Raw genomic sequence first — 18,912 nt, 5'->3', positions numbered from 1 at the left:
TGGTTGCAGAATATGATAGTGATGTAAAGTCGGATACCTTGGGGCACAAAACTTAAGTAAAGACACCAAGCGGAATAGCCCAGAAAGGATAGATAGCCCAACTCTCTTAAGATGAGATGAAGTTAGGCCTAGGCTACTACAGTGATGATGACAAGACAAACACCAAAAGGAGACAAAGCAGCAGTCCCTTAGGATGTGGGAACAGCCACTGAGTAGCCTACCGCCAGCATATAGGCCGATCTGTAAAGAACAACAGAAGCTAAAATTACAATTAGCAGCTTGTTCTAAAATAATAGACCGCACAGCGTTGCTTTAATAGGCCTACATAGGCCTACTTCAAAGCTGGCGAACCTATGCTCCAATTGCAGGTACGAAGAGGGGAGACGGCGCCCCCACCACTCGCTACTGCTGATAGGACACTTAAGTAGATAACACCGTTAGGTATGTGACAAGCAGGGAGACAGTAATGTTGAGGATGATAGCCTATCTGAAGCCAACGAGTTTCTCGTGGCAGTCAACTTGACGAGAGTGCCAAAAGCTAAGCCAACCGCACTAAAACACATGGTCAAACAACAGCTAGATTCCGCCTCGTAGAGAGTAATTTTAAAGAGACACTATGCAGGATTGGCGATTTCATCTCCGGTTTCGGTTTCTCTTTTCGTTTTCGCTCGTTTTATGCTTGCATATTTCTCTTCAGAGCTTCCCCTACAGCTTTAGCGTGTATATTTATACATATATAGGCTATATATATATTTATAAATTGCAAGCGTGGTTCCTTACACGTCTCAAGGCGTCAAGGCTTCTCATTTCCCTTTAAACCTGCAGCTGTGGCTGTTTCATCTAGACCAAGCGTTGACGTTCTCAGAGTTCTTTTGTTCCTGACATTCAAGGTTGTGGTAATTATTCCTCCTTCATCACCTGGGGAACTGTGTCTCTGCCTGGTCAGGATCGAACATGCGTGCCTGTACGCTTGAGGGACACTGGGTCGGCCCAGTCTTTTCTGGTAGAGGGAGTTGTTCCTCTGTCTCAAGAATCAGCTACAGGGACTAATGTTCTAATTCAGGGTTTTGACATGAGGGTTGCTAAAGTACCTTTGCATTCTGTGAACCTATCTTCTAGTCTGGTGTCGGGAACAGTAGAGGTTGCAGTGTGTTCCACTCTGCCTGTGCCTGGTGTTGAGTTTGTGTTGGGAAATGACCTTGCTGGAGGGAATGTGTGGGGAGAGCATCAAGTTCCACCAACTAAGACTTTGAGTGCTAACCCATTGCCTACAGGTACTCTTGTCCAACCTGATACAAACCACTCCGTTAAAAGCAGCTTTAAAGATGTTGGTGTGCAAGTTGAGAAGTTAGTTCCTCAGGCACCTCAGTGTTCTGAGATGGTCTGCGTGGAACAAAGTGTGGTTACGTGTTCAGCTGAATGCTCAGTAGAGCCTGATCCTTCTAGCTTCACTGAGGGTATGACTGGTGGTGAGAACCTGGTAAAGTCTGTGATTGGTGTTGAGGAGCGTGGCTCTTTGTCAGAGGTAAAGGTCTTTAGTGACGATTTTGCACCAGATTCGTGCACTGACAGCAGAGATAAGCTTGTTGAAAGTGGCGTGGGTGGTGAGCTGTGCAAACTGACCAGAGGTTCTGTGGTGAGATCAGCATCCCAACGACCATCTATCTCTACATTGTCTGTGCCCTTTGTCTTTCTGCTCATGTATCTGTGTGTGTTACTTGGTGGCTTGACTCAAGTTTCTGTTTGGTTGTTGATCTTCGGGTGTGCGTGGTGGTTGCTTCCCTACTTTGGGTTGGCTGTACGACCTAGTGAGGTCTGTCTATATTTCTACTTTCCCCCTTTGACCACACTGCTCACATTCCTCCTGAACAGAAGGTGGACCTCTATACAGCGGGTCACAAGCTGGAGCTTGAGCCTGCTACCAAATCCTTGAGCCATATCCTTGAGCTATATCCTTTGTTGATGAAATGGTTTGAACATATAATGGAGTTAGTTTAATCATACCGTATTGAATTTTGTTTATTGTTTTGAATTGCATGTTTGTTTGGTGGTCTGTCTCCCTTCAACTTTCAGTTTTCCTAGGGCCCAGGATGCTGGAGGGCTGGAGATGGGACGGGTTCACCGAGGGTCTTTTCTTTTTGTTCTTTAAAGGGATATTCCGCCATTTTTGGAAATACGCTCATTTTCCAAAATGAGCGTATTTCCAAAACAATCGATATTTACCTTGTTCCCGTTCATCCAGCTATTCTGTGAGTCTGGCGATACAACTTTTAGCTTCAGCCTAGCATAGATCATTGAATCGGATTAGACCATTAGCTTCTCGCCTGCTAGCTTCATGTTTAAAAGTGACTAAGATTTCTGGTAATTTTCCCATTTAAAACGTGTCTCCTCTCAAGTTAGAAAGTGCAATAAGACCAACTGAAAATGAAACCTGGCGTTTTTCTAGGCTGATTTGACATGGAACTACACTCTCATCTGGCGTAATAATCAAGGCAACTTGCAAACTACTGGCACTACTACTGCTTGTTGTCTATGGGGACTATTTTCAGATGCTGCGTACGATATCACTGCGCCTATGGTACGTTTGCAAGTTGCCTTGATTATTACGCCAGATGAGAGTGTAGTTCCATGTCAAATCAGCCTAGAAAAACGCCAGGTTTCATTTTCAGTTGGTCTTATTGCACTTTCTAACTTGAGGAGGATCTATAAAAGACAAGTGATAGGCATCCAGTGACAGAGAATTTCTAGTGGGTGGGGTATTATACGTTGACACTTTTTCCACCAATGAAATGTGCCGCTGCGTCCTCAACAACGTTGTTGGAACAACGGTGTTCGAACACTTGTGGGGTATACTACGAATCTCGATTAGTGGGTTAGCGAGGTATGTTGAGCTCAAAGCCAGGGTTTGCTGTCATACGAAAGTGGATTTGTTTTAGCGTCGCTGTATCACCATGGTATCTTATGCTCGCAACCAAACCTGGTCGGGAGCAGGTTATGTGCTTAGTTATAGCTCAAATCGTGACTAGTGACCAATCAATTATCTTGAAAAACGAAGTCATCTCACGTGTGAGAAACTGTCATCGCATCTACTGGATCAACTCTGCCTCTTCAAACATTTTGAAACTCGAAGGCGCTTTAACTATGTTGCGCATGCATATATATCACTTTTATGGACATGCATGGCATACAATATCTGATGACCATCGATTTTTTTATGTTATAGGTTAGACACAAAAAAAGACCACCCTAGATTTCTATGCCGCTCATAAATGCGGAAGTAATCGTTTTTAAACCGAGGCGGTCTTGTGCATCTCCACGTTTCCCGATTGGTCAAAGTCACCCCAACCACGAGAACGCGCACAGATCTGAGCTGAAAGCCTAGTTTGATAAATTCATCCTTGAGTGAGTTTCGTAATACCACTCAACTCTGATTGCGACTTTCGTTTTTAGCAATCCGGGTTATCCTAAGAAAACCTGGTTATGTTCAACGAGATTCGTAGTATACCCCACGGAGGTAGTGAATTGCGACACAAGTACGATGCTTTCTGGAAACAGGTGTAACACTTTCGTTGTTTGATCGCAAGTTGCGTCGCACCACGGTGGTTTAACAACGCCGTTGCTAACTCTTCTAGAAACGCACCCCTGGTCTGTGTAGAGGCCTATGCATTCGACTGTGGGCGGGGGGTTGTTAATTGACTGATTGCACCTGGAGTGGGCGTGGTCTATACGCCTGAAGAGCAGCCTCACTTGGCTGGGAACTCTCTCGCTGCTGGGACATTCTGACTCTTGCACTCACGCGCACACATCGATACTTTCATTCACCACACACATGCAGACACTCAACTTCACTCATTTTGCACATACACTAGTTGTTTTCCCAAACTGCTTATCCATCCATCTCTTCAAACTCTACTCCGTTATTGCCGGAATTTACCATCTTTACAACTGCAACCAGTAGCCCTATCATATCCCCTAGACATTTTCTTATTAGTAAATAAACTTAAGTGTTTAAATTGCATTTTGTGTTGGCTTCCAGTTCATGTTTGCTGCCCATTCGAGCCTGGGTCGTAACACATTTGATCTGGTCTGATGAGGACCAAAATTCCAAACAAGCATATCGTACATTTGTAATACAATATGGTAACTTCCCCAACATCAGCTTCGTAAATAAATGCATGCTTATCTCTGCTTTCTGGTAAAGTAGACCGGTCTATTTTATCATATAGGACTTTGCGTAAAAAACAATGATACTGAGATATGGTCCTTTGGGCCCCCGCCATTGACTTTAAGGCGTTGGGAATGGGCAAGGGTTAGGCATGGCAGTGCTTCCTTGAAGTTGACGCGGGGCCTAAAAGACCATTAAGCAATATTATTGGTGAGGGCAAATATAACTAGCCTCGCGAGCCATCCACGTACCTCCGGCCAAGGATTGCCTCCACTACGAGTCTGGCCGTGCTCCTCTGTGGAGCATTCTGCTCGGTAGAATTGTAACAGAACGCCCCCCCTCCAGAAAGCAGCCAATAAACGAAGAGACGGGTTGGTGGGGGCGAAAGGGGGAGGGCGCTCGTGACGATGACGTTAAACGCCTGCGCTATGTTGTTATAAGTAACTATCGCCGATTGGGTGAGAGCTGTCCAATCAATTCAAACCAGAACTGGGCGTTACTTCCCGCTTCCTGCAAGCGCTTCAGAGCAAAGAAATTCCAGACCATAATACGAAATGAAATGGTAGTATTATGGGATGGTTAGGACCAGGCTAAAATATAACAACTTCAAACAGAAAATTCATCAGGTCAAAGGTCACCAAAGTGGCTACTTTACCTTTCTGAACAACTCCATAGCCTCTCTAACTCTCATGCTCGGGGCAGCCTGTGGAGAAAGCAGAATATATATATATGTAGCTTTGTTTATATTTATTTACAGCTGTTTAGTTACTCCCAGCAATCAATGGCTGTCATGTTGAGGTTGTGTGTGTGGTCTTTAGTTCATGCTCTCTACAGCAATGCACAGTGCTTTGGAAGTATCTTGGAGCTGCAAGTAGTGCTGGTATGTGCTGTATGCATGTGCTGAGTGAGTGTTGTTTCAGTCTTCTGACTTAAGGTACAATCCTCCACACATGTCGCGATACATGACCGCTCTCTTTCTCTCTAAGGGACTTCGGGTTGAGATTTTGTATTTGTGCGTCAATGCATGTAACTTTTCACCCATAGTCCAGATTTAAAAAACGAGGTACTGCTAGAATCCTATTTCGTCAATTTGGACCTTGGTGGATTCAGTCATATTTCACAGGTCACACATTTAGTCCATCTTCACATTAATTAAATTAATTAATTAATCATCCGTCATCTTGAAATATTCCATGATTTTTAAAAATAAAATCATGATTTATCATTGACATCATTTACCATTTCAAATGTTAGACTCTTAACTTATCGTGTAATGAGTTAGTGATTCTTGCCTAGATGTGCAACAAGAGTGCCTCGAATGGAATGACCAGCAGATGGTGATAGAGTTGCATTTGTAGCAGAGCCGTACATGAAAATTAATTGAAAGGGACTACGGTATAGAGAAAGTTTCATTTGGCCAAAGATAGTTAAAGGGATAATCCGAGTGAAATGCACTTTAGATCAATTATCTATTGGGAGTACATACGTTGAGTTGACACCAAAATCATGTCATTCGGATGTATTTTGAGAATGTTTGAGTTCACCGTTTTTAGCCAAAACTCGTTAGCCTGGAAGTGACCGGGGCAAGTCCTTTCGCCGCTACAAAACGCTATTTTTATATCTCTTCTACTGTTCCAACCAACACTACACTTACGTGGTAGTGAGTAGAGGGTCCCTAAAGCCAAACCGAAGTATCCCCACGTCTTTATGTGGTCGGATAGAGAGTCCAGAATGAATTTAATCGAGTCCGTACCTTTCCGGAAATGTTATTAAAATGTTGTTAACAGGTTGCTAGCTGCAGCAGCGACATTTCCGGAAAGGTACTGACTCGATTAAATTCATTCTGGACTCTCTATCCGACCACATAAAGAGGTGGGGATACTTCGGTTTGGCTTTAGGGACCCTCTACTCACTACCACGTAAGTGTAGTGTTGGTTGGAACAGTAGAAGAGGTATAAAACTAGCGTTTTGTAGCGGCAAAAGGACTTGCCCCGGTCACTTCCAGGCTAACGAGTTTTGGCTAAAAACGGTAGCTCGAACTTTCTCAAAATACATCCGAATGACATGATTTTGGTGTCAACTCAACGTATGCACTCCCAATAGTCCGAAAAATTGATCTAAAGTGCATTTCACTCCGGATTATCCCTTTAAGGCAAGATACTTTGTTGTAGTTCATGTCTATGGGTAGCCTAGAAATCTAGACGCCCCTAGCGGCAGCAAATGTAATTTGGCTGGCGGGGCAGTCTAGGCACGATCCATTGAGCCAGGGAGCTGAGAACCCCCAGCACCAGCGTTCCAATCACAGCGTGTATAGAGTCGGTGGGTGGGCTTAACATAATGGTGACTGACATGCGACCAGAAGTTGCGACGGTAACGCATCCTGTTATTTGAAAACAAGAAGATGATTCGTTTAGCGTTATCCTATTGCGTGGAGAGGGAAGGTTACGCATCCTGCTACTTGAAAACAAGAAGATGATTCGTTTAGCGTTATCCTATTGCAAGGAGGGAATTTGAAAGACAACTGTTTATCCCACCCCTTCGATTGCGCCCTGTCTACGGTGAGTGTCCAGACCCTACATCTTGATGTGGGTCTGGCTCGTCAGGCTAGTCTATGGGCACAAATGGGGATCGTTTCCTCTGCTTAAAGAGGCATGTCAGTGACATATTCAATGGTTTCAGGTCCCTTTTCACCTGCAACAGCTTCAACTTTTCTGGGAAGGCTTTCCACAAGGTTTAGAAAGAACAGGAAGGGGTCATCCCTAAATTGTTCTCACAAAGCTGGGAATAGCCCAAAATCTCTTGGTTTATGCTGAAGCATTCAGAGTTCCTTTCATTGGAACTAGGGGGCCAAGCCCAGCTCTTCCTGTTCCAACATGACTGTACACCAGTGCACAAAGTAAGGTCCATAAAGACATGGATGACAGAGTTTGGTGTGGATGAACTTGACTGGCCTGCACAGAGTCCTGATCTCAACCTGATAGAACACCTTTGGGATGAATTAGAGCAGAGACTGAGAACCAACATCAGTCAGTGAGCTAACAAATGTGCTGCTGGAAAAATTGTCAAAAATTCCCATAGACACACTCCTAAACCTTATGGAAAGCCTTCCCAGAAGAGTTGAAGCTGTTATAGCTGCAAAGGGTGGACCAACGTCATATCAAACCCTAGAATGGAATGTCACTTAAGTCCATATGTGAGTCAAGGCTGGTGACCCAATACCTTTGGCAATATAGTGTATATCAGGGTAATGAATCTCTGGCCACTAATCATTCTGTCATCAGCTCAAGATCAGACAGACAATGGCCATTAGCTAAGGACTAATTTATTATGGTACGATTTGTGGCCCTTGACACAGCTCAACATGTCAGTCTATTAGCTGCGCCATTTTTCTGATCCCATGTACCCAACCTAGGCTCTGGATGATTACAAACATTGAAGGGGTCTATGAAGCAACAATCAAACCAAACAGAAGCCGGCACAGCACTGCACCTGTATCAAGGCAGCATATAATTATTTTCATTGAGCGCAATGAGCATCAAACAGGCTAATAGGCCTACTGGGAAAAGCACCATGCCAATCTCTAGCTATGGTGAAGGGTATGTGATGATGTGGGGCTATTTTAATTCCAACGGCCAAGGGAACTTTATCAGGATGTATAATATCCTGGATCCATTAAATAGCTGGCCTTAAAAAATAAAAATCTGCCTGCCCCTTTGTCAACCCTATGTGTTAAATTCCCATAGGGTTACATAGGGGGTCAAATACTTCCTTCCCCCTAGCATTTAGGAAGAAAAAATATTTATTTACGATACATTCTTTAATCACAGAGAAAATTGATGTACTTAGCGGTTTTATTTTTACTAATGTTTTGAATTAAGACATTAAGATCAATTCTCAAATGATTTTTTATTCCTCTTTTTAGCCAACTTTAGCATGGTATCAAATACATTTTCTCCCCACTGTGTGTGTGTGGGTATATATATATATATATATATATATATATACATATATATAAACCGCTCACAAAAAGTAAGGAAACTTGACTTTGGCCCATTATATCTCCACTTTAATAATACCAATCACTAAAGTGTTTTATGTCATTTTTATCGTTTATTAGTCACCTTTACATTGAGGTACAGCTTGTAAGCATTGGGCTCCCATGGAATGAACAACACAAGCAAACGTGTAAGTATACAGTTTGCTTGTGCCAAAATGGCCTGTTATGCTGTTGGAATTCACCTTTGTTACTTCAAGCATTGACGATTGCACTCTCCCACAGAAATGAGGAAAACAAAACATGTTAGGCATACATTCGTTCATTTTATACTCAGTGTCAGGGTCCTCAGTAGCGTGTAGAGGATCCATATGCAGCCACAACAGCTTGGCACCAATTCTTCTCATGCTGGTCACCAACCTGGCTACATTCTGCTGTGGGATGGCATTCCATTCCTCGATAAGGATCTACTGTAAGTTAGCCAACCTGGTTCTGTTGGTGACTCTGGCACGTACAGCACGCCCAAGCTGATCCCACAAGTGTTCAACTGGGTTGAGGTCTGGACTCACGTCACGGCAGGCCATTCCATCCTCTCCACTCTCAAATTCTGGAGGTACTCTCTGATGATCCCAGCTCTATGGGGGCGAGCATTGTCATCCTGGAGGATGGCATTTGGTCCCATATTCTGGAGATATGGAATTGCCACTGGCTCCAGAATGTTATCCCGGTATCTAAACTCACCTGGTAACACTTGAAGCCCAAAACGAGATGTCTGGCAGCAGACAGGTAGAGTAGAGCAGCTATTACTGGCCATTTTGGCACATTTCTGGCTGGCACTACTCAGACATTTGGCTATATTGCTCATTCCATGATTGCCCTATGCTTACAAGCTATGTCTCATTGTAAAGGTGACAAATCAACGATAAAAATGATATGAAACACTTTACTGGTTGGTATTACCTTTAATAATAGAGAGCAGAGGTGGGATCCGAAAAGGACCACAGGGCGGGAATCGAACTGTTGGGTCGCCGGCATATGGCGTCTTTGAAGTGGCTATTAGTATTTGTTTAGAGAAACAATGTGTTTTTTGTTTGTCATTCCCATTAAGTTATCAACCTAACTGTTCTAATTATTTTACAGTTTAAGCCTGCTGCAGTGGAACAGTATCTGCTCCCCATGACCATTGTCGAGAGGTGATTGTTATCTACTGTAGGATAAACATGTACAGTGTAAATCAGGTTTGCATGTGCTGTTATGTAATAAAGCACTTCAACTCTGTGCACTTACAAGGAATGACAACATCACTGAGATTATCACCATGCCTGCTGACTGCACTGACAAAATCTGCTAAAACAATGCGGATGTCATTAAGTTAGAGATGACAACATGTGGGAGTGCTTCTAGTTTTGTTTTTTATTAGGTATTGTTCTTCTGCTTTCTCTATCACTGTCTCTCTGATTCTTATGTCTGTTTGGCTTGAAAACTCCCGGACACAGGTGAATCATGTTCCTTGTCATTCTTTTATTTGGTAAGGTTGTGCTATACTTTGTCATATATTTGTCATAGATTGATTGAAAAAATGTGAGTGCATTTTGAATATGTAGAATTTATAATAGGGTAGTTTGCAAAAAAAATCATGTGCAATTTGAATGTGGGAGTTTGTATTATTATAAATTCACAATTTGTCCTCAGCATGAAATCTGAAAAACAAGACAACTCTTTCATTTATTTTTTATTGAAAGAAAGTCTGATCACCAGATATGATCTTCTGTGTTCTACAAACAGGCTTCTTCCCCCTCAGCTCAGCTCTCTCTCACCAATACCACTTTGTGAACGAATCGAAAACCTGGAGTGAAGCCCAGAGTTACTGCAGGGCCAATTACACAGACCTGGCCACCCTTTACAACACGGACGATGTGAACGCACTCACTCAACTTGGCAGCCAGACTGGCTCTGCTTGGATCGGACTTCATGACGATGTGCAGAACAGCTGGAGATGGTCCATTACGGACAGCAGTTTCTATGGTCCAGGAGAGACGACATATAGAAACTGGAGCCCAGCTGAACCCAATAACTTCAGAGGAAAAGAGCTGTGTGTAGACATGCATCCTGTTGGAACATGGAATGATATACCTTGTGACTACAACTACCCATTTGTTTGCTATGGTAAGAATGTAATTTAGTCCATTTAAAATAAATTATCACACACTTGCGTAATATTCCTCTGTGAATCTTAAGCATATTTTAACAGAGTGGATAACCTTTTAAAATGTGTGTTTGTGTTACAGGAGTCAATGATACCTACGTGTTGAATACGACACAATTGTCATGGAATGATGCCCAAGCCTCCTGTAGAGCCAACTACATCGATCTTGCAAGCATAAGGAATAGTACGGAAAATCAAAAGGTCCATGATGCCGCAAACGGCAATACAGTATACATTGGTCTGAACAGAACCAGATTGTGGTCAGATGGGAGTGACTCCTCTTTTAGATACTGGAAATCCGGTCAACCCGATAATGCCAATGGTAATCAATACTGCACTGCGTTCAGTGACTCGGGCCATTGGACGGATGAGAACTGTAATACTACCCGCCCTTTCTTCTGCTACTCAGGTAAACGTCCGCTATATGTTTATTATTTTACTTGTAACCTGTCACAGTCCGCATTGCAATTGTGGATTATACACAGCAAACACATCCTGACAAGTCAGGATTGCTCTAGCCTCAATTTCTATTGACACTTTCTATTTCTTCCTACACACAATTTACATGAACTTTCTCACTTGAACTTGACAGCATTTGTAGTTGGTCTGAGGATGGATATCCAGACAAAGACTGAACTTACTGAGGCTGAGATTGAAGAGATGATTCTAAAACCAGTGAGTGAAAGCTTCCTTTCATAGTGAATGTTTAGTCTTAGAGCTTTTTTTACTTACAGTCTCAAAGCTGCTTGATGTAATCACTCTAATGACACACAGAGCACTTCATGAGAAATGTTGCAGTGTTCTTAAATATTGTTCTGGCACATTCCCATCGATATTGGTCAACATTTGTTTTTTCTAAACAACTATCATCAGTATGCAAATGTTACTGATCATCCAATCTGCTCCAGCTGTCATGTTCATGCAATATTATTTTTCATTAGTTTCTTGAGGAGCTGATTGAGAATGGCCTTCCAAACAGCACGACTGTGAGACTGAGACGTCTTCACCGTATCAATACATGAGGAAGTCAAACAGCATCATGATTGGTTTCACAGGTAGAGTTGTATGGTAATGAATTCTACTGGTAACTTTTCATCTGTACTCTTTATCATGGGCAAATCTGTTAAAGCATTTTGTAAAATTAGCCGATATTGAGTGCACTTAGTCATGTGTAACATGTGCCATGTTATGACAAGCAAAATGTGACAGAAAAAAAAAGAAAACAAAGTGATCTGCAGTTTCTGAAGCAACTGTAATTTACACTGAACAAAAAGGATTTACCTTAATATACTGTATGTTGCCTAGTTAACCTGATTCCAGGTAACAGTTGATTGCTAGTGTAAGCGAGAGCAATGAAACACCACATGACTCCCTGGAGTGCCTACTGCAGGACATTCACCAAATAGTAATACAATTTTCGTAAATCTTTTTTTTTTTGCATTCTTTTTATACAACTAATTTCAGTGGAACTGTAATTGGGTTATGTTAAGTTGATTTATCTTTACTCAATCAAAACAAAATAACTACATTTGTATTGATATTACTTGAAATACACAATTAAATAACATGATTTTTTTTATTATGTTTTCAAAAATGGATTTATAGCGTTTTGGAAAAGAGCTCTTCAAATTGACCTCAGAATTTGCAGAATGCAACTGGTTTAGTATTAAGTCAGAGGAAATCATAGTAAGAATCCCTTTCTACAATTTTCATTTTAAAAAAGTTGGGACCCCGTGTTAAATAAAAAATGAGATGTGATTGTTTGCAGGTCATGTAAACCTATATTTAACTGAAAATAAAACATACAATGTAAATGTTGGAACTTTAAATTGATATATTGATCACAGTTAACCTGATTGTAGTCCCTGATTGCCAACATATGTTTAGAGAAATATATCTGTTGATTAAGATTAAGATTAAGATTTCTTTATTGTGTCCCAAGGGAAATTTGTCTTGGACAAACAGGATGCTAACAGAACATAACACCAGAGAGTGTCGATTCCTGACAATTATACAAATCATGGGTGATTCCTGTTTTGAATCAAATGTCCATGTCCAAATGATTTCCTTATTGTTATTCTTTAATGAATTAGACTAACATTTATAACAAATCAAATTATTATGTGTTTAGGTGTTTTCTATTGTTTAACATAGAAGTGTCTTTAGTCTCTTAAAGCACCTTTTTCTGTGGTATATACGTTCAATTCAGGCTTTGTCCCAATGTAATCAACCTCCTTAATAAATATAAACTATAAATGCTGAACTTCAACTTATTCTGTATTGCTTTGATAGACTAGTCAAGGAACTACATTTGTTTCCTATATGTTCCTGCAGTCCTTTTCCATCCTGTTAGTCTATATTTTCTTGCCTCCCAAAAAGTCTACAAATCCATAATTTGAAGAAAGCGACAACATTTGCTTTTGAAGGGAATTCAAATGGAAAACTGAGGAAAGTTTAGAAATAGTTCTGTTCTGTTCATCTGTAGAGTGTGTGCTAGCTAAATGTCGCTCACTCAAAGACCTAACGCTTAATATAGCTAGAAAGATTCCCCCTTGTTGGGTCCCTTATCAAAAAGTTCCATAGGATTCTAATCAGATTTTGGAACCAAAATCCTATAGGATTCCAATAGCAACAATCCTATAGGACTGTTAAAAATGTGCAAAATCTGATTGGACTTTTTGACAAGGGGTTCCACCCTGTTAGGCTATTATGGTGCTTTCGATTATTCTCTCCAAACTGACTTGGACCTCGGATGTGATGTCACGTCTACACAACCGTTTTTTATCAGAGACGGTTGAAAAAAAGAATTAAAGGATCTTTGGTTTTATTATCTTTCTTGCGCGTCCTAGTTAGCAATGCTAGCTACATTTACCAACACCAGTTTGAAACAATCTTCATTCAATATTGCACTCACAACTAGAAAAGCACTCAGAGAGGGCAGACCTCCGTCTGCATTGTTCTTCCTTGGTTGTCATAATAATATCATTGCACTAAAACACATGGTCAAACAACAGCTAGATTCAGCCTCGTAGAGAGTCATTTTAAAGAGAAACTATGCAGGATTGGCGATTTCATCTCCGGTTTCGCTTTCGCTTTTCGCTTTCGCTCGTTTTATGCTTGCATATTTCTCTTCAGAGCTTCCCCTACAGCTTTAGCGTGTATATTTATACATATAGGATATATATACATTTATAAATTGCAAGCGTGGTTCTTCTGGTTCCTTACGCGTCTCAGACTTCCAGATGTAAACAAGGAGCGATCGCCTGCAGAAACTGCAAGGTTGCAATAGCGGGGACACTGGGGGCGGGAGGAAATATTACTGTTTTCGATGAAACTGGTCAGTCAAGCAAAACAACAATTTCTAAGCGATTTTATGACTATGAAAAAGTTGCATAGGGTCTCTTTAAGCAATGGAAGGACAAGCAGTACTTACCTGTTGAGTCAGCGGTTTCACCTGCACACACACACACACACACACACACACACACACACACACACACACACACACACACACATACACACACACACAGCTACCGGTGTCCTACGTCACTAACCAGGAAGTCCTCTCGCAGGATGAGAGATGTCAGTCGAGGGCCACTTGTTTAGGGCACTCCCCATAATCAACAACCTGTCAAAACAACTCCTATTTCACCACAATCTGCCCTCCAGTTTGTTTTCGTCATCCTGACAATAGCGACAAACCGGCTTTAGTCATCATGATGGCATGGTATTCAAATGAGTCATCTATCATGCTAGAAGGTAATTGTTACCTCCGCCAAGGAGGTTATGTTTTCATCGGGGACCGGCGTATGTCTGTCTGTCTGTCTGTCTGTCTGTCTGTCTGTCTGTCTGTCTGTTTGTTAGCAAGATAACTCAAAAAGTGATGTATGGATTTCGCTGAAATTTGAATGTCAGAAATGACCCAAGGAAGGAACTATTAAATTTTGGGAGTGATCTGTAATTCCGTCGGGATTCCAGAGCCGTTTATGTGTTTCGCTTAGAGGTGTAATGGCATGGAATGGCCACGTGGTGGCGATCTGAATAGTTTAGGTTCAAATGTATGGCAACCTAGGAAGAACAATACACGCGGAGGTCTGCGCTATCTGAGTGCTTTTCTAGTTCCGTCATTTTTCCGTTGCCTTTCATTGCCATTGTCTCGTCAAGATTATCAGCACATTGTGTTAAAATGGGTATTTGGTGTGCAATGACACGTAAGACGCATCTTATTCTTCATAATATCTTGAAGACATCAAAATGGTACCACTTGAATTCAAATAATTGATTTGTTACACTGTCATAATGGTGTCATGACAGCCAGTCTTATCCTTCATGATAAACACAGCAAGACTAAGCAAGATGGTATTACTTGAGGGCAAGTAATATTTGTTACTGCCATAGTGGTGTCATAACAGCCAGTTTTGTGAAATATCCTGTCACACATCTATCTGACCAAGTGCTAGAATTGGTCTGTAACCAATCTGTAACTAAATCATCTAAATGATTATGATGTCAACATGTCATGAATTCAAAACGAGGCGCATTTTCGATTTATGTCAAGATAAGACATCCTCTGATAATGTCCTCCTGTACTAAAGAACTTGATTTTAATACACTTGTGGCATGGGACCTGATGAAACCCATGAATATCCCACTTGAAATGTGCTGTAAGCTATCCAGCGTATCCCACTCAGCAGTCACGTATAGGCTACTGTAAGCTATGTGAACCAGCCATCACCGTTACAAAGCCAGCACAGCACAGCCCTGCACCTGTGCACTGAAAGACACACATCAGCCTATGAACCTCAATCTCTTTTGTGTCCCTTGTCTACAAGTTCTAGATGTAGGGTTTAGGATTGAATGGAAGATCTCTGCTTCCTCCCAGGCATGACTCTTCATAGATATCTTTTCATGAGTTTCTGCTGCGCGTCGGGGTTCTGTTCATCCTGTCGGGACTTATCTTCCGATAATTACCAACGGACAATACATTATCACTTAATTAAACCTTTATACTTATCAGTATAAGCCAAGTATAAATCAATGCAGTGTATCTTTGACACAGTACGCAAAAGTAATATACTGGCCCCAGCCGTGGCGCAACTGGCTGGGGCACCTGCACCGCACGCCGGTGACCCGGGTTCGATTCCCGCCCCGTGGTCCTTTCCGGATCCCACCCCAGCTCTCTCTCCCACTCGATTCCTGTCATTCTCTCTACTGTCCTGTCCAATTAAAGGCATAAAAAGCCCAAAAAATAACCTATAAAAAAAATAAATAAATAAAAGTAATATACTGTACTTCCTTCAAAAGAAGTAGACCAACAGTAGGCTATTCCAGACTTCTTTTTGCTAAGGGTAATTCCTCTTTTTCTGTCTTAATGGGTAGCACATATTTTTCAGTCAGCATACATATTTTTTTTCAACAAAAGTTGCCATACCAGTTTGGTGTCTTTGAGGTCGCTGTTAGAGTTAAAATTTTCTATAGAAAAACAATGTTGTTTTTGTTCTCATTCTCATTAAGTTCTAAATCTAACTTTTCTGTATTATTTACAGTTTCTATATGCCTACTGTGGAACAGCATCTGCTCCCCTTGGCAAGGACCTTTGTTGGAAAGTGATATCTAGACAAAGACCCTTGCTGAAAAGGATCTATAAAGATATAAATGGCATGTCTTTTTATGTAATAAAGCATAGTTGCACTTCCCTTCACAGTCACTTTTCCCCTCTGTACACTTAGAAGTGCTAGGAATGACATGAAATCACTGAGAGGATCACCATATACCTGAATAGATTGAAACATCTTCTAAACACGTCTTTTCCTGCTGCTAAGACAATGTGGTTGTCAAAAAGATGACAACACGTGGGAGTGCTTCAAGTTGGTTCTATTAGGTAATGGAGGTTTTGTCCCTCTGCCTTCTAATCATACCTTTCACATGTCTGTTTGGCTTGGAAACTCCAGGACACAGCTGAATCATGTTCCTTGTCATTCTTTTATTTGGTAAGTTTGTGCTATATACTTTGTCATGTGAATGGAGAATTTAGTACAGTACTTTACAGTACAGCAAAATGAAGGTGCAATTTAAATGTGGGGAGTTTGCATAATTATAAATTGACAATTTGTCCTCAACACAAAATTTGGAAAACAAGACAACTGTTTCACTTATTTTCACAGAAGGAAAGTCTGATCACCAGATATGATCTTCTGTCTTTTACAAACAGGCTTCTTCCCCCTCAGCTCAGCTCTCTCTCACCAATACCACTTTGTGAACGAACCGAAAACCTGGAGTGAAGCCCAGAGTTACTGCAGGGCCAATTACACAGACCTGGCCACCCTTTACAACACGGACGATGTGAACGCACTCACTCAACTTGGCAGCCAGACTGGCTCTGCTTGGATCGGACTTCATGACGACGTGCTGAACAGCTGGAGATGGTCCATTACGAACAGCAGTTTCTATGGTCCAGAAGAGACGACATATAGAAACTGGGATCAGACCCCATTTGTACAACCCGATAACTTCAGAGGAAAAGAGCTGTGTGTAGAAATGTTACCTGATGGAAGTTGGAATGATATACCTTGTGAAAACAACAAGTCATTTGTTTGCTATGGTAAGAATGTAATTTAGTCCATTTTAACTATAACATTTTCATTTGCACACTTGCGTAATATTTCTGTGATTATTTGTCCTATAAATTCGAGCAAGTTGTAAGATATTGGGTAAAGTGTGTGTGTGTTTGTGTTACAGGAGTCAATGATACCTACGTTTTGAATACGACAAAATTGTCATGGAATGATGCCCAAGCCTCCTGTAGAGCCAACTACATTGATCTTGCAAGCATAAGGAATAGTACGGAAAATCAAAAGGTCCATGATGCCGCAAACGGCAATAGAGTATACATTGGCCTGAACAGAACCAGATTGTGGTCAGACGGGAGTGACTCCTCTTTTAGAAACTGGAAATCCGGTCAACCTGATAACGCCAATGGTAATCAACTCTGCACTGCAGTGTCATTCAGTGACTCGGGCCAGTGGACGGATGAGAACTGTAGTACTACCCGCCCTTTCTTCTGCTACTCAGGTAAATGTCCATTATATGTTGCTGCTTGTTATCTTAACAGTCAGCAACAGGTGTCATTGTGTGTGTGTGTGTGTGTGTGTGTGTGTGTCTCATTGTGTTTGTGCATCTGAATGCGTAACGCTAAACACTTGCTTGGTTTTCATGCAAAGAGAAAAAGAAAGGCTTTTGTTCTAGCCTCTCAGTCAGCTCGACACAGTTGCCAATTCCTATCTCTTCCTCCTGCACACAATAACATGAACTTTCTGACTTGAACTTGACAGCCTTTGTAGCTGGTCTGAGGATGGTTGTCGACACAGAGACTGACCTGACTGACCTTACTGAAGCTGAGATTGAAGAAATCATTCTAAAACCAGTGAGTGAAGGCTTCCTTTGAATAGAATATTTCACTTTTTGCTTTATGCAAAAACATACAGGTGCATCTAAAAAAAATGAGAATATAGATTAGTTCATTTTTTGCCGTATAAATTAGCTTCATTACATATAAAGGTACACATTTGAAGGCTTTTTAAAGTCTTGATTATTCTTAATTAGATTAATAAAACGAATCCTATTCTAATCTTGATGATTATGGTTTACAGCTCATAAATCAGAAATACAGTAGGCCTATTTCAAAATATTACAACAAATATCTTATAACACAAAAATGTTGTCATGAGAAAAGCTTTAATCAGCGAATTGAGTCACAACACCGACGGTGTTTTCCTGAGCAGTTAATCTCTCAGTTTGAGCAGGGCAATATTCTAATTTTCTAATCTGAGATGCACCTTTTTGACCAATGTTGCTGGGCAATGTTCATAAATATTGTGGTTCTAGCATATTCCCATTGATATTATTGCCCAACATTTGTTTTTCTAAAATAGGCACAAATTCATGATCATCCAATCAGAGCACATGGAACTAGTCGTGTGATTGTTCTAAAGGTTGCCCTTTGTGTTAAAATATCGCACATTGACAAAAGACCAAAAGAAACCTTCTTCACATTTGCAAACACCACAGAAAGGTTTTTTTTTTCATCTACTCCAGCTGTCATATTCATGCAATATTACTTTTCATTAGTTTCTTGAGGAGCTGATTGAGAATGGCCTTCCAAACAGCACGACTTTGAGACTGAGACGTGTTCACCGTATCAATACATGAGGAAGTCAAACAACATCATGATTAGTTTTGCATGTAAGACGTTGTGTTTGAGGCAATGAATTAACTACTGTTGCTGACTTTTCATCTGTGCACTGTTTATCATCTGGGTATTGAGATATTTAGTAGCCTACTCTTAGGATAATATCAGCTAAATTGGGCCACTTCTTGGTAAATCGCTTGGGACATATGCCTTTTCCATGTGTTTTTATAATTAATAATGACTGTTTTGGATCATTTTGTGTTGAAATTCTGTAATAAAATATCATTATTTAGGCCCTACAGCTCTTGAATCTACATTGTTTGCATGAACAGTCTCAGGTAAAATGGGTCAGCTGTTTC

General features: G+C 41.1%; 3 protein-coding genes across 3 annotated transcripts in view; all 3 read left to right on the top strand.

Annotated features, from left to right (window-relative positions):
- Positions 1 to 18,912, top strand: part of LOC134060361 (L-selectin-like) — a 35,146-nt gene that overhangs the window by 6,359 nt on the left and 9,875 nt on the right. The gene's annotated exons all lie outside the window — the stretch shown is intronic.
- Positions 9,596 to 12,593, top strand: LOC134060362 (macrophage mannose receptor 1-like). Its single transcript, XM_062517049.1, has 5 exons — positions 9,596 to 9,687; positions 9,945 to 10,325; positions 10,448 to 10,774; positions 10,958 to 11,040; positions 11,307 to 12,593. The coding sequence occupies exons 1-5, from the start codon at positions 9,663 to 9,665 to the stop codon at positions 11,385 to 11,387; spliced, it is 897 nt and encodes a 298-aa protein (XP_062373033.1). The 5' UTR covers positions 9,596 to 9,662; the 3' UTR covers positions 11,388 to 12,593.
- On the top strand, positions 16,284 to 18,658 carry LOC134060404 (macrophage mannose receptor 1-like). The gene is made up of 5 exons (XM_062517102.1): positions 16,284 to 16,355; positions 16,577 to 16,966; positions 17,104 to 17,436; positions 17,697 to 17,788; positions 18,493 to 18,658. The coding sequence occupies exons 1-5, from the start codon at positions 16,331 to 16,333 to the stop codon at positions 18,571 to 18,573; spliced, it is 921 nt and encodes a 306-aa protein (XP_062373086.1). The 5' UTR covers positions 16,284 to 16,330; the 3' UTR covers positions 18,574 to 18,658.

Source organism: Sardina pilchardus, chromosome 16 (assembly GCF_963854185.1).
Source record: "Sardina pilchardus chromosome 16, fSarPil1.1, whole genome shotgun sequence".
NCBI lineage: Eukaryota > Metazoa > Chordata > Actinopteri > Clupeiformes > Clupeidae > Sardina > Sardina pilchardus.
Note: the sequence above shows the minus strand (reverse complement) of the source record. Positions and strands in the feature narration are given on the sequence as shown.

What these genes read in the sequence shown, in the direction of transcription:
- LOC134060362 (XM_062517049.1), top strand. Translation starts at nt 9,663, where the DNA reads ATGTTCCTTGTCATTCTTTTATTTG. An exon ending in CCTTGTCATTCTTTTATTTG is followed by an intron (nt 9,688 to 9,944) that starts GTAAGGTTGTGC and finishes TTCTACAAACAG; the next exon opens with GCTTCTTCCCCCTCAGCTCA. An exon ending in CCCTTTCTTCTGCTACTCAG is followed by an intron (nt 10,775 to 10,957) that starts GTAAACGTCCGC and finishes TGAACTTGACAG; the next exon opens with CATTTGTAGTTGGTCTGAGG.
- LOC134060404 (XM_062517102.1), top strand. Translation starts at nt 16,331, where the DNA reads ATGTTCCTTGTCATTCTTTTATTTG. An exon ending in CCCTTTCTTCTGCTACTCAG is followed by an intron (nt 17,437 to 17,696) that starts GTAAATGTCCAT and finishes TGAACTTGACAG; the next exon opens with CCTTTGTAGCTGGTCTGAGG. An exon ending in AAGAAATCATTCTAAAACCA is followed by an intron (nt 17,789 to 18,492) that starts GTGAGTGAAGGC and finishes ACTTTTCATTAG; the next exon opens with TTTCTTGAGGAGCTGATTGA.